Genomic DNA, 15325 nt, shown 5'->3' on the forward strand with positions numbered 1-15325 from the left:
TTAGGGAAAATATTTGAACACTAACAGCTGTCCATCAATGGAACAATGGGCTGACCACCAGTGGGGTACAACAAAGGTCTCCTCTAACTCAGATGCTCTGAGTCAAGAAAGAAGTCAATCATGGAAGGTTATGATACCTAGGATGATCGCACAAGTACTTTTTCCTAGAGTATAAAATGTGGTAAAAATTATTATTTAACCATCCCTTTCCAATTTATTACAAATTGTTGCTGCTGCATGAAAAGGTGAAAAAAAATGATCTCAAAGTACATTGTGATGACATAGAAATGGGGGAAGGGAACAAGTCTCCATTAAATATCTACTATGTACTAAGTACTTTACAAATATCATGTCATTTGTTCCTCACCAAACCCTTGGAAAGAGGTGCTATTATTACCTCCACTTCACAGTTAAGGACACAGAGGCAGACAAAGGTTAAGGGACTTGCAAAACAGCACACCAAAATTTCTTGGTAAGTCAGTATCCTTAAAAATATGCATTTTAATCCACCATTTTTGCTTAGGATTGTGATGAGGTTAAAATCTAAAAAAAAAAAAAAATCCTAAAAGCATCATTAGAAACATGTCAATACAGCAAAATCTTATAAGTATGGGATATGTTCTAAATTCCACTAACCTGTGAGGACAATCCTTACATATCTTCTGATCAGAATAGATTCCCTGGAAAGTATTCTTAAATATCTGATCTCGACCAATTTTCTGTTGAAAATAAAAGTTAAAATATTAGTTATGTACCCTGAACTTAAAGGTTAGTGTTACTTATTTGGCTCTGCTAAAACAAATTCTTTCACTGTGCTATCAAGGATATCAATAATGTGAAGTATGTTACATACCGGGGGCAAGACAAGTGCCTTGTGGAAGAACTTTCACACTTACAAACCCTGCGCCACAACTACACAGCTGTCAGCCTGCACTGTGGAAGGATGGAGGTGACGGAGTCACCAGAGACACTACAACATGCTGAAAGAAGGTGGAGCTGGAGTTGAGGAGAGGAAGGCCGTCCGTCGTGCCTCGGCCACCACGCCCACCTCTTCCAGTCTGCGATAGTGTTCTGTTTATGATCACCAGTGCCACATTCCTCTGAATCAGGGTTTTGTTTTGTTTTTTTCAATTCTGTGCAAAATTTCTAAGAGTTTTCCAGAACTGAAATGAGGTACCTCGTACTATATCGATCTCCTTGTTGCAGAAAATACTCAGTGGGGGCTGTACTTACTACTTGTCAAGTAGGTTGGGGGGGGGGTGTTCCTGAACCAGGAAGGGAACTGGGTTAAATAATGTCTGTGATTATGTCCAGCTCATATTTTTTGGGTAGGGGAAGGGGGGGAGAGGAAGAGATTATAAATTTACAGTTTTAGATTAATAGTCACCCTAGGGTGCTTCAGTACCAGTCTGGCTTGGATAAATCCTGAGCATAACTCACAGAGCTGGTTCTGCTCTTCAGTTTACAATTATCCATTTTTTTCTTTAAAATAGAAACAAAAATTCATTTTAGGGGTATAGCTTCTACTTGGGCCAACACAGTGAAATCACTTGCTAGGTTCACTAGGAATCTTTAAAGGGAAAAGTGCAACTTAGAGAGCACCCTGGCCTGGGGTGGGGGGTAAGAAGAACAGTGAACCGCAGGACCCGGGGAAGAATTCTGAGCCTGCTGCTGTCCCTCTCCAGATGTCCGTGTGGGCTGGACTCCATCATCTCCATGGTCCCTTTGAGCACTTCATCCAGTGAGGTGCATTGCTGTCAGCAGCAGCTGACCTGCACAGAGCACCTACCAGATGTTTCCATCTGAACCCTAGGGGAGCCCAGAACCTAAGGAGTCCAGGCATCAGAAGCTCCTTCATGGATGAGGAAGCCCAGACTCACCCCTCGTGCCAGAGACAGCAGGAGTCCAGCCTCCCCTAAGTCTGGTGCTCTCATGACAACACTACACATATTCTCCCACATTCAGGTGCAGACAGCACTCCTAGTGAGCTTTTTGGAGGTCGTTTTCAAAACCGGAAAAGGCCACTTTCATTACCTTGAGGTATTCGTCCATCTGATCAATAAGACTAGTAAAGAATTCATATGCGTCCTGTTGTTCTCGAACATAAAGCTCTTTGTTCCACATCTTGAAAATCTATTTAAAAGCATTAGACACGAAGAAAAAAAAATTCTCAATAATTTAACTTTCTACATAACTATCCTTTGGTTTATATATGTAAAACAAATAAATGGTTACGAATGAATGACTCCTGCAGAAAAGGACCAAGCCGCCCCACTGCATCACGAGATGACCAAGTGAAGTTCCCTAGCTGGGGGGTGGGGATGGGGCCGCGCCATCACAAGGTGCTGCCGGCTCCTCGTGAGAGGGGCCAGCACAGCTGTGACATGGTCGGCACAGGGATGAGATGCACAGCTATGGACACAGATGTTCTCTGTGAAGGCCAGGGTCCCAGACCTGCAGCCTTGCACTATCCACAAAGGAGGAAACAGGGGCTTCACGTGATTAAACGGGACCAGAACTGAACAGAATGTTGTGTTCTGAGCGTCTAGAGAAACCGGAACAGGCTTAGGGGAAAGAGAACCACAACGACGTAAACCTAACCAGCACAATCTAAGGAGCAAAGTAAAAAAGCGAAGGGATCACGAGGCCCATGTAACTCGGCAGGGAGCACCTTTCCACACACTGACTCCTAGAAGGAAGAGGTCCCAAGCGGTGGGTCCAAAAGCCCAAGTCCTTCCTTTTAGGAGTGGCCAGTCTAGTTCTCGTAGAATTGCTGGCTGAGATTATAAGCTAGCATGCCTAAAAAGCCACCCCTACTGTAAATTTAAGTAGGAAAATAAATGACATCAGAGAAATACCTTCCAAAAATTCTCAGGTACGTAGTATTGCAGCTTGCTTTCCATCAAATGACCAAAGAGCGACTGGACTTGATAGAATACACTATCGTCTGGATTGTCCATATCGTCATCAACAGAAAGTAAAGACTTAACAAGGAAAATATTAAGTTAAACACACTGATCTTCTAAAAAATTATTTTACTTCTTTTCAGTTAGCACAAGTCTGCCTTTCTCCCCCTCACTCCCACCTTCCACATCCCCCCCCAAGCCCTTCCCACAAATACACGGTGCCCCCAGGAGGCAAGGAGCTGGCTATTTCATCCCAAGCCCCCTGGAACCCTGGCTGCGGGTATGCTGATCCTCAGTGCTCCTGATCCTGGCTCTGTCTTATGACTTAACAAGAGCACCTTAAAAATGTGCCCTTACTTAATTCACACCTGACACAGAACTGGAGGGCCAAAAGGGACCCCAAAGACCTCTTCTTGGGGATCTCCACTATGAAGGAGCCAAGCCCAGTCTCATCAGCACAACGCTCTTCCTGGCATCTGTCTTGTCAACTGGCCCTGTAACGTGTACTAACAGTTCCTGGTTCTATCAGCTGAGGCCAACCACTCCTGGTAATCCCTCCCCTTCCTCCACACGGCAGGTCCCCAAATATTTGAAGACAGCTATCATGCCCCGTTCTCCTTGCCCTGAACTTTTTTCCTTCAAATAACTTCCAACGTCACGGACACAGGGTCCTTCCCCATCCTGGCTGCCTGCCCTTGTCTGGAAGAAAACCCTGGTGCACACAATACTCCAGATTGTCTGACAATGGCAGAGGATGGAGGGATCATCCCTGCCCTGTACCTGAAAGCTCTGTCCTTCCTAATACGGCCCAAGACTGTTAGATTTTTTTTGGCTTCCACATCACACCGCTAACTTATGCTGCACTTGCAGTTCACTAAGACCGACCCCCAAATCTTTTTCAGTATGACTACTTTCTCTCTATGGCTCCCCACCCTATGTTTGTGAAGTTTATTGTTTTGGTTTTTTTTTGGTACCCAATGCAAGATGTTATTATTAGCTTCAGGCAAACATTCTAGTCTGTTAAGATCCCTACTGGATCCTGACTCTGTCATTCTGCTCCCTGTCCCGGCATTTATTCAAGTCTCCGATGAACATGGCTGTACCATTCGCTAGGATGACCTGTGAGCATTCACCAGGACTCTCTCAGCAGGGCCCCTGGCCAGCTCTGATTCTCTCTGAATGTACCATGGTCTAATGCTTCTCTATCTATCCCCATACTTGGACAGAAGCCTTGCTGCACTTGGAACCAGAGGTCTGGACTCTTGTCCCAGGTTTTTCACTTCGCCATGTAAAATGGCATTAGTCTTTTAACCTCTTTAGGTCTTGCTTTCCTAATCTATAAAACATATGTGCAAACAACTGGTTTTGCAATCTCACTATGAGGATCAGTTAAGATAACAGACAGAAGCATTTTGGAAAATAGTAATTAAGATAGTTGCAAAGAAGATTAAAGGGTAAATCTAGATTAGCACTAGGAATAGTACCATCACCGCAGATTGCATTGAAATCTCAGTCTAAGAGTGGGCAATGGGAAGGTGTAAAAAGTATGCTGGGCCTAAAGTAGGAAGCCCTGAGTTCAAATGCCAGATCTATTATTTGCTACTCTGAGGTCTTGGACAAGACACTTGATATCTCTTAGCTTCCATTTTTGTTATCTCGAGGCGGGGAGGGGGGTCTTGACCACCTCTAAGCACCTTTTCAGCTCTAAATCTAAGTACTTTTTTTTTTTTTGGTGAGGTAAATGGGGTTGACTACCAGCTAGTAACTGCCAAGTGTCTGAGGCCAGATTTGAACTCTGGTCCTTCGTCAATGACTCCACGGCCAGAGCTCTATCCACTATGCCACTTAGGTGCTCGCCTAAGTACTTTTAAAATAGAACAATTCTATCAATTAGAATTTCAGAGACCTACAGTTACAGAACATTATTTTTCATAGGATGCTAGAGGAGATCTCAATGTTAACTTTGGAATTAATAGATGACTGCATGGAGCACCTGCCATTCAGGCATATACAGCATATACAGCAACAGAAAACAGGACGAGACTTATAAAAATGTGCAAAGATTCTGTAGTTCTGACCTACTGTCTGATGCATGACCCGAATGTATTTACAACTATGGCTAGTCTCCACTCTTCAACTAGAGAATTTTTTCAGTCAAAATATCAAGAGTAAAAATGAATGGGAAGAGAGGGAATTCACCTCAGGAAGACCAGGTTGCATGTAAAGCTGCTGGAAAACCGCATTCATGTAGCAGGTGGCGCCGCCATTTTTGAGCCCCACAAACCCTGAGAGGGAGCGGCTGTCCACTGGGGGCAGGTACTGAAGAGAAAGAGAAAAGGACCGCATCAGCAGCAAGGAACATTTACCAATGCCCAAGAAGCCACTTCAGACCTTCTCATCTAGGAAATTGGGGTGACCATCCTTCACGCGCCCCTATCTCAGCCGCGTCGGGAGCAAAGGGTCTTGAAGGCTGTGAAGTGCTCAGGAGATGTGAGTCACTGTGGTTTCCCCAACTACGGAATTATGAATTCAAAGCACCACTTAAACTGAATTCCTTCTACTTCCGCATTTCTCTATTAAGTACCATGACAGATGCTACTACAACAAAGGCCAAGAGAGCAGAAGTCTTCCACAAAGTTGAATTTACAGACCCTCCCTTTAAATGTGTTTTAGTATGGGTCTGGTTTGGGGTGGATCAATACTGAAGCTCAGCTTTGGCTACCCGAAGTCCAAGATAGCAAGGTTTTTCTGCATCTAGGTAATGTGAAATAATGCACATTTTTTGGATTTCTAAGAACGTTGAAATGTCATGGCATTTAAAACTGATTTCTACTTTGGAGGCCAGCTCCTTGTTTTCCAGTCAGATGGGTATGGGTGTGTGTGTGTGGGGGTGTGTGTGTGTGTGTGTGTGTGTGTGTCTGTGTGTGTGTGTGTCTGTGTGTGTCTGTGTGTCTGTGTACACAATACTTAATCTAGGGAAAAATTGTATTTGTTATGTTGGCACATTCCCCACTCCTTATTCCCTGCTCCTCCCCTGACCTAATCCCCTAAACATTTACTTAAAAGTACAAATGTTTCCATAAGAGAAAATATTTTCCATCTTCTTCTGGAATAGCTTTAATTCATGTAGTGAGTTAAATCACAAAGATTCACATATCAAATATCTTATGGAAAATTGAGCACTTGCAGGATATGAATGACATCACTAGCTAAAGCAGTTTAGGGACACGAAAATCAATCAGAAAGTTGAGCCAGTGGAACATGGAGTGAAGGAATGCCCAAGGCCCAGGTGCCTCTGGCAACTCCCCAAGACAAAGTCATAGAGCAGCTGCTGGTCGGCGCTGGCAGTGAGCATTGGGAACCACCTTAAACCAGGCCATCTGGTCACCATGCATCAGCTTATATGTGTCCTCCCAGGTTTTCTGAACCCATCCTCCTCCTCATTTTTTACAGCACAAGCGCATTCTATGATACATACAGGAATATGACAAAGCTTCATACAAAATGGCCAATAATTATAAACCAGAAGCAAATGAACTAAAATTTTATTTCCTAATTTTGAATTCATTTTCAAATATGTGGGCACAGAGTATATTAGTGTATTTTCCAATTCACGTGGGTTTCTGACCACATAAACCACTTGGAAAAGTTCTCAGGAAAAGATATTGAACAAGGGGCCAGGTTACTATGATATGGATATTCATCCAGAAACATTTGCTAAGTACCTATTGGGCGAAATGCATTTTGCAGAATGATTTTTTTAAAAACATGCGAAGATAATTTATTAATGGCTTTAATGAAAATGATCAATTTGGTGCCCTTTAAGTGATCCTCATTTTCACTTCTTTGAAAGTTAAGGAAAAAAAAAAAAAAAAAGCAGTGAGTGATCCAAGTAATACACAGGGGGAAAAAAAAAGCTATTTCACTTTGAAAATGGGTTTACTTTGTGAGTCAAAGCAGTGTCCCTTAATGACTTACAGCTAATACTGGGACGATTTTGTTAATATGATTTCCTGCTAACTGCCTTTTGTATTCATAAGATCATACAAGGGAAAGATGAAAAATCATGCATTTTTGTTATTTCATGGGGGCTGGGGGAGGGGGGGCCCAAGAGGATGGTTAGGGATAGGAGAGGGAATAATCATTTATACAGCACCTACTATGTGCCAGGCACTGTGCTAAGTGCTTTGTAAGTGTTATCTTATTTGAATCTTATAACAATCCTATTTTATAGTTGAGGAGACAGAGGTTACATACTTGCCCATGATCACACAGTTAATAAGTGTCACAGGCAGGATTTGAACTCAGGTCTTCCTCACTTTAGGCCCAGGGCTCTGCCTACTCTGGTGCCATCTAGCCACCTTATAATAGTAGCAGCAGCAGTTAGCATTTATAAACCCACATTTCAAGGTAAATGAGCACGGAAATGTATCACAGATACTCACGTCAAACTCCTTGGTGAGAGCAGGGTCAGGTTGATGGTGCATAGAAAGTAGCTCTTTGGTAATAATCTGAAGATTAGAGGGTGAGCTATCCGCCAACATTACCAGCACTTCATAGGCTGCCAACCGACTATTCACAGTACTACATCTAAAAAAAAGAAATGCCTAGTGGTTTGTTTCAAGAACAAATTACCTAATTAAACATTCTTTGGGCATTAAAAAGAAAACTGAATCTCCTTATTCTACACTGGCTGAAATCACAGGGGCCCATGGAAGCTTTGACTTGCTGTTTCTGACCTGCGCTAGTTTGCCTCTCCTGACGCAGATCTGAGGGGCTCGCCAAATTAATGCCCACTTGAGTGTAGATCCCTGCTCAGCTGGGCCCACTACTACCAGAACTCCTGAGTTCAAGCAATCCACCAGCCTCACCATCCCCACGACCAGTTAAGTACTCTTTTTTAAAATCAAATGGACATTTGAAACATAAAGCACAGCACTCACAATTTCCAAAGAAAGATTAAGTTATTGAATACTAGATAATAAACTTCAAGAAAGCAGGGATTGTCTTATCTTTGCAGCTTCCAAATTACTGACATCAAAGTAGGCAGCAGGCACTTAAGAAATGGTTATGGAATCCAAAGAGAACTGTAACATTCTGATTAACAATCTAATTTTGGAATGTCAATAAAAAAGTCTCTTTGGAAAGGAGTCATATCACAAGAAATAGTGAACATTTCCCAAGTCACCCAACAAGATTATAGAGATGTTTATCACTGACAGTGTCAGCCTGTATCTGCTTTATAGAGAAAAGATCAATGACAGATGAAGAAAAACAACTGAAGGGACCTTTTAAGGGCTTCATGAGTATATTAAGTGAACAAATCCTGTGCTATTAAAAGCAAGTTAGGGCTCAGATCTGTACAATCTAGCCAATAGCTCAATCATGTTCAGACTCCTTAAGAGTCTGTCCAATAGGATGGACGTTCTAATAAACCTTGTGTTTAGTTGGGGGGGGGGAGACAGAGCAAGGTAGACATCAGCATCAGACAGCAGCCAGTGCTCTGATACTTTAACCCTAAAAAAAATAGGCAGAAGAAACAAGTTTAGAAATGAGATGACACATTTCTCATCACATTAGATAGTTCATTCAATTCAAAGCACAAGGCCATTAATTAGTTTTCTGGATGTTACTAAAAAAAAAAAAAAAAAGGAAGGAAACTACACCAACAACAACAGAAAAACTTCCACTTAGACTCAAGAGCTCTGATCTCAAAGGGAAACTAAGCTAGAAGAGGTAATGCGTAACTGGACAGCACAATTATTAAATCCAGGTTGCACACAACCCACCCTCCCAGAAGCTCAGAAGATCACAGATTTGGAGCTGGAAGGGTTCTCAGAGGTCATCAGTATAATCACCTCATGTTTTTTAGTTGAGGAAACTGAGGGCTCGTGAGGGCTCACAGTCACAGAGACAAAATCTACTCTCAAATACTTAATATTTATACATTCTCTATTTCTTCACCATTCACTGAGAATTCTACTCCTTGGAAGGTGGTGGACAATTTGAGTTTCTCCTTTCTTTTTGATCTGATCATTAGCTATGGTTGTGTTCACAAAAAACAGCATGCCCTTCCAAACCCTGTGGCCAAGCCAAGCAAGACAAGATAGGGAGCTGGACAGACAAGCCTCTGTGATGGAGACGAAAATGACTTCTAGACAGCCTGATGGTCTAAGGGCAATCCTTATACCACGCTGACAACAGTAACAGCTCATATTTCAGGAGGGCTTTAAGGTCTACAAAAGCTTTACCTACATTATCTCCTCTGATGCACACAACTCTGAGAGATAGAGACTCTTCTTATCCCCATTTTACAGATGGGGAAACCCCAAACTGAGAAAGGTAGTGCTTCGCTTGGGGTCACATGGCCAGCAAGATCCCAAGGCAGGATCTGAATCTATTCACGGTGCCAAGCTGCCTTATAGAATCATTGATTGTTAAAGATCTGCTCCGCTGCTCCTCAGAGAGAAGCACAGCCTGGCCCTCTGACGTCTAGGGCTCCTAGTGATACATAGTTGGTGAACAGATAAAAGGCTTCCTTCAGTGCTCAATGTGGCTAACATACAGAATGCTATTGCCTACACACTTCACTACTCCATGACAGACTTGTTGCCTTTGTAAAATCAAGGCCCAGATTTTATTAAAAATAAGATCAATAAAGGAAATGTGGCTAAAACAGCTTAGAAGTTAACTTTCCCTAACCCTGCATACACTCCTTCTCAGGCACAGTGACAGGAGGGGCCTTAGAGGACCCATCTAACCTTGTTCCTAACCAAGAGCCCCTTTGCCATGTCTGTGACTAGTGGTCCTCCAGCACTCATTTGACTACCCTATGGGAGGAAATGTTGTGGTACAGGCTCCAAAAGACCAACTTTAAAGTCAAAACTGTAATATTTAATGTTAGCTTCCTATTTAATTTCCTCACATGGTAAAAAGGAATAATACTTTTTGCACTATTGTACCTTCTGATTAAGATAGCAAGGAAATATATAACAGATATTTAAGAGTCATAAAAATGGCTAAAATAAAAGTGTTTTGTGAGGAAAGAGCTAATTTTATGAGCAAAATTAATTTTTGGGAAAATAGCTCATCTTTCAGTGATAATGGATAAATGACACATGATTAATGCAAAAAGGAACTCTTTTGAATTTACACTACTTGAAGTTACAATTATGCAAAATATGGTAACAGATTTCAGCCCAATGGAAATATGCAGTGCTAATGTAAATAATGTGACCAGTTCAGGGGATTTGTTATTCAAACTATTAAGGACCTAGCTGTATCCCTAAAGGAAATGGGTCTTTAATTTAGAGAAAAAAAAAAGCCAACTGTTGTCTGATACTCCTATTAAACATCTTTTTTCTGATAGGTAGCTAAGGACTTCTTGGGTCATAAACAACAAATAAAGCTTAAGCTCTTATTGTGATTTCTTTGGCTTCCCATGCAATGGATCATGGGACTACGTGGACAAAAATATCATGCTTTCACCCGTGTAAAGAGTTCTGCCCAAAAGTTCATTTACACTGGGGACAAGAGTTCCAAGTTAGAGTTTTTACTCCAACTGAACACAATGTGCATTTTCCATACTTTGGATGAAAGTCCTGCTGACAGATGGCAGCACTGCCAACTGGAGAATGGCTGTTTAAAATGATTCTAGACGCCCGGAAAAGGAAGTCATCCAATAACGGTTTGATAAGTGATGACCCTGGAAGAGAGCACATTCATTACTCACAGTGAGGACCAAAAGAGATCTCTCAAGTTAGTAAAAAATACTATCTTAAATTTCCCCCTCACATTCCCCAAAGTGGACACGGCAAGGAAGAGTGAGATATGACTGCTAGGGTCTACTTATAAAGAAACACATGTCACCTACACTGCCCTGTGTTCAATCATGGACTGGAGAGCATGTCTTCCCACTCTCTCATTTCACAGATCAAGCCCAGGGAAGGGACTAGCTCAAGGCCACAGGTAGGAGGCAGCAGGCAGGCAACCTGCACCTGGCTTTTCTAATTCCAATCCCTTGCTCTTCTGACTAGGCCAGATGTCACTGCCTAATAAATATACCAAAGGAAAATTAGATTCTATTTTTTCCTGCCATTTCAAGTTGTGTCATCAGCCACGAATAACATATGATATACCAAGTTCCAAACTGATCTGCACTAAAGACCCAGCTATTTCCTGCTGCCTAAAGCACCAATTTTCACTAGACTACTTAGTATCCATTCATTTTATTTTCCTAAAGTAGACCCTAACCCATGTTAATAAATTGAGAATGGCAGTAGAAGGTAATAATTACCAAGCATTTCTTTCTCCGCTCCACAGAGTGAAAGGAGGGTCTTGATGAGTCTTAAATGTCCTGCTAATAAAATGTTGTCCGCTTCGCTGGTTTCACACTCAACTGTACGATTAGGCTCGAAATTATCTAGCCATGTAATTTCATCTTCTAGCATGGTGGCTGGACTGATCTTTAACTGATCCATTTCTGAAGCTAGCAAGGGAAAATAAGTGTAAAAGTAAGATTTCATTTACAAGACCTTTGTTCGGATCATCAAGTTACAAGGATGTTTAGATGGCACCTTGAATTCACCGCGTCCACATCTACAGAGCTTTCCCTACCAGCCCCGCCCCTCTTTCAGACTGCTCTACCTCTGCCAGAGGCATCACCATACCCTGGGATTGTCTGGCAGTCACCTTTTCCTACCATAGACAGCCAGTGGTCCATTCCTATCAGTTCTTTAAAAAGCATTATCCCTTCCCATTTATGCCCTCCTCTCTATTCCTGGCGTCAGCACCGTAGAATAAACAAGCCCTTCTTATCACAAGCCTGAATTAGTATAATAACAGTCTATGTCATCCTATGTCTCTCCTTCCTTTTCAATGTGTGTTCAAAATCAGGCCTTACTTGTCCCTTGGACTACCATCCTCCCTCTCCCTAGTCACTTAAGTTTATAAGTAGCCCAGTATAAAGTAACACTGGCAGGAAGGAAGATTGCAAGGGGGAACCTACAAGTCACATACACACCATCCTAAAGATAAAAGGAGTATGCAAATTGCATCATATATTAACCATAAATCACATCGTGAAAATATATGCTGAATCAGGAACAACCACGCAGGCCTTGCTGGCCGGGTCTTCTGGTCCCATGACACATAAATCTCAGAGGAGTTCCAGGTATCCACAGCAAGACTGGCAGCGCATGAAATGGTGCTGGTGATTCTGAGATGACGCGGACACGCTAACTGAGGTTTCACAACAACCCTGACATAATTCAGACACGTTAATGAACTCACCCCCGAGGCCGTGCAGGTGAGACTGCTCCCCCGCTTAGGAAGCTCAGACGGTGTGAGCCAGTCCACACCTCTCCTCTCCCCATCCCCGGCTCTGCCTGTGCCAGCTCGCCCTCTGTCGTCAGGCGGCCACTCCTTTCAACACCCTAAGTACAGTGTGAGGCCTCGCTCCTCCCCCGGTCTTCAGGGCTTGGGGAGCCTGTTCCATTCTACCATGGCGCTGACCCTCTCTGTCCTGACACTGACCAAGCCTGGATCCCTCCCACCATCTGCTTCCCTAGCTCTTGCCATGTGATACTGAATGGAAGCCACACCAGCACTGCTGACTGGGTCCAGCACAAATTGACGCTAGCTGATCTGAACCGGCAAGATAACCCTACTCTATTTCTCCCTCACAAGATTTCCTATCTCATTCGCCAGGGCAGCCGTTTCTAACCTTTTCTTCTCTCCTGTTTCCCATAGTACCTTCCCACCCTCTGCTGAGGACCTCACTTCATACACATTACAAAACTGAGAAATTCATTCTCTCCTCCTCCCGATTTCATCCTCAACCATCTTCTCCACTCCTGTCTCTACTGACGAGGGCCAATCCCTCTACATGCCTCCTCCATCTCATCCCCTCCTGACTCGTTCCACAGACTGTCCCCACCCGCAACTGACTCTGTCCAATCTGCAATCACTCCCCATCTGCTAGACTCTTCCCTGATGTTTATGAACAAACCCACATCTTCCCATCCTTAAAAAAGGCCTCCCTTGACCTGATCAGCCTTACTATTACTCTTTATCTCTCTTCCCCTTTTCAGCCAAGTGCCTTGAAAAAGCTGTCTATACTTGGTAACACTACTTCCTCGATTCTAAACCACCTGCAGCTTGGCTTTCGATACCCTTGTTCAACTGAAATTGCTCTCACCAAAGTGACCAATGACCTAAATGGGGAAGCTCCGTCTCATGGCCTTTCCTCCTTCTTGCCCTTCTGAATTCTCTGTAGCAGATGACACAGATGACCACCCTTCTGAAAACCTTCCCTAACTACTAGTGCACCTAGTATTTAACTACATGGTACATACTTATGTTTATGCTTGTTTATATAATTTTGTCATTTTTTCTTCGTGAGGTTGCATCCATCTCCCTATCTCACCTGGCCTGGTGGTCTGGGGGCCTCAGGGAGACCTCCTGTGTTCCCTCCCTGCCCTGGCCCGGCTCTCTCCTCCTTATGCTGCCCCTTCCTTATTTCAGCATGTATGGCTCTGTATTACAGCTGTACATGTACTGCGCCTTCACGCCAGAGTGCAAGCTCCAGGAGGGCAGAGACTGCGGCCTGGATACTCCTAGTGTCCTAGACAGCCAGGACTTACTAAATGTTGACTGATGCTGAAGTATGAAATCCCCAGTCAGAATAAGCCGGGTAGTCATTAGCGTGACTTAAGCTGTGCCGCTGGAGGGGGCCCTGAGAAGCAGGAGACAAGGAGTCAGCACACCAACTGCCCCAAGCTGATCATCCCCCTACCAACGGTGTCGTCATCAAAGCCGATGAACGTCTACACAGCACCTTCCCTACACCTGCTCGTTCTGTCCTCTCGACGAGCCTACAGCACGGACACCAGAGGCTGAGACACTAAGGCTCTGCCAGGCCCAGGGCTCCCATGAGGTGGGGAGTGCGAGAGGTGGGCCCGGAGCCAAGTCCTTTCCTTCTCCAGCTTCAATCCCCATCCATGTGCCGCCCAACATCAGACAAGACACATCCTTTCCCGCTTGGGATAAAGAACAGGGATAAATAACTCAAGCAGAGACAAAAACAGCATCTTCCCCCTTCTGGCACAGTCTCAGGGCAAAGAGGAGCAGACCTGACTCTGGAGACATGGGTAATTGCCACACGGCTCACCCCACGGGGCCGGGGACCACAGCTCGCCCAGGTTTTGTCTCACTCAGTATTCGGCAATGCTCCTGACACTTGCAGCGAGGAGCGGTAGAGGTCAATCTCCTTGGACCTCGAGGCCCCAACTCTTTGTTGCTGAATGTTCTAGAGAACTCACGTACAAGCGTCTTTGACTCATTCCAGACGGAGTCAATGCTTGCTCAGACTAAGGCCAGGGAAACTAGGGCTGACCGTACTACTAATATAAGCCCAAAATTTCACTTCTGCCAGTAGCTTCAACTGCCTCCTCACACCCAGCATCACCTACACTGGGATGATGCTTCTTGCCATGAATTTATTCCATCCTGGCTGGGCCACTAAGAAGATGAGGAGAATTTCCTCAATTAAAAAAAAAAAAAAAGGAATTTCCACAATAAGAAGGCACAAAATTCCCATATGAATAGGGTTGGGATGGATGACAGTGATTTTAAAAGTCTTTCATGATGGCCCCAAGGTCTGCACATTTTAAGTCATTAATCTTTCAAGCAACGCACACAAAGTCACAATTTGGACAGCCAGGTAGGGTTGGGAGAAGTATAAGGAAACAGAGAAAAGAGGCATTTTTGGTCAGTGTGAGCTAAATAAAAAGCACCGACATACCTCCCCATTCATGACTCTCACATAGACGTCATAATCTTATAATTGTGATCTTTGAGAAAAGTCAAATATCACTTACTTGTCAGGTCATCTAGTAACTGACATCTCAGATCAAAGTATTCCATGCACTGAGACAATAGCCTGAAAACAAAGAGGTCACTGTCATTACAAGGACTAGTTTTTAAAGGAAAGCTGTCTGTCTTTTTGGAAAGAAAAGAACTAAATTTTCATATAACGGGCTAATAAGAAATATGATCAAGTAAAAAGAATCATTTGTGATAGTTCCCAACCTACAGGGGTCATCAAGAAACACACCAAGGATTCCATTTCCTTAAAAACAAAATCCTTCATTAAAAGATGGTGAGAATGAATCCTCCACCATGGTCACTGAACTATTATCATCATAAGGAACTTTCAGGAAAAGCCCTATACTTGACTCATCCACGTGAAAGGAAGCAGACTTGGTTTGTGCTTTGGGAAAACTCCAAACGCTTCAGAAATGTTAAAATAAGTCAATTACTAGCAGCATCCCCAAGAATTCCAGCTAGATCTCCTTTGCAGCTCTTTGACACCTATTTCACATTTGATCCTGCAGATAACAAGGAGCCACGGGAGCTTA

General features: G+C 43.5%; 1 protein-coding gene across 1 annotated transcript in view; it reads right to left on the reverse strand.

The window, feature by feature from the left end:
- Positions 1 to 15325, reverse strand: part of USP24 (ubiquitin specific peptidase 24) — a gene marked incomplete at its 5' end in the record, with an annotated part of 157593 nt that overhangs the window by 32303 nt on the left and 109965 nt on the right. The window contains 8 exons of the mRNA XM_027852728.1: positions 637 to 719; positions 2035 to 2133; positions 2859 to 2984; positions 5106 to 5225; positions 7352 to 7496; positions 10494 to 10611; positions 11203 to 11394; positions 14786 to 14847. Of these exons, the coding sequence (XP_027708529.1) occupies positions 637 to 719; positions 2035 to 2133; positions 2859 to 2984; positions 5106 to 5225; positions 7352 to 7496; positions 10494 to 10611; positions 11203 to 11394; positions 14786 to 14847 (945 nt within the window). The remainder of the gene's footprint in view (positions 1 to 636; positions 720 to 2034; positions 2134 to 2858; positions 2985 to 5105; positions 5226 to 7351; positions 7497 to 10493; positions 10612 to 11202; positions 11395 to 14785; positions 14848 to 15325) is intronic.

The sequence above is a fragment of the Vombatus ursinus genome, unplaced genomic scaffold (genome assembly GCF_900497805.2).
Source record: "Vombatus ursinus unplaced genomic scaffold, bare-nosed wombat genome assembly UNPS02009824.1, whole genome shotgun sequence".
NCBI classification, from domain to species: Eukaryota; Metazoa; Chordata; class Mammalia; order Diprotodontia; family Vombatidae; genus Vombatus; species Vombatus ursinus.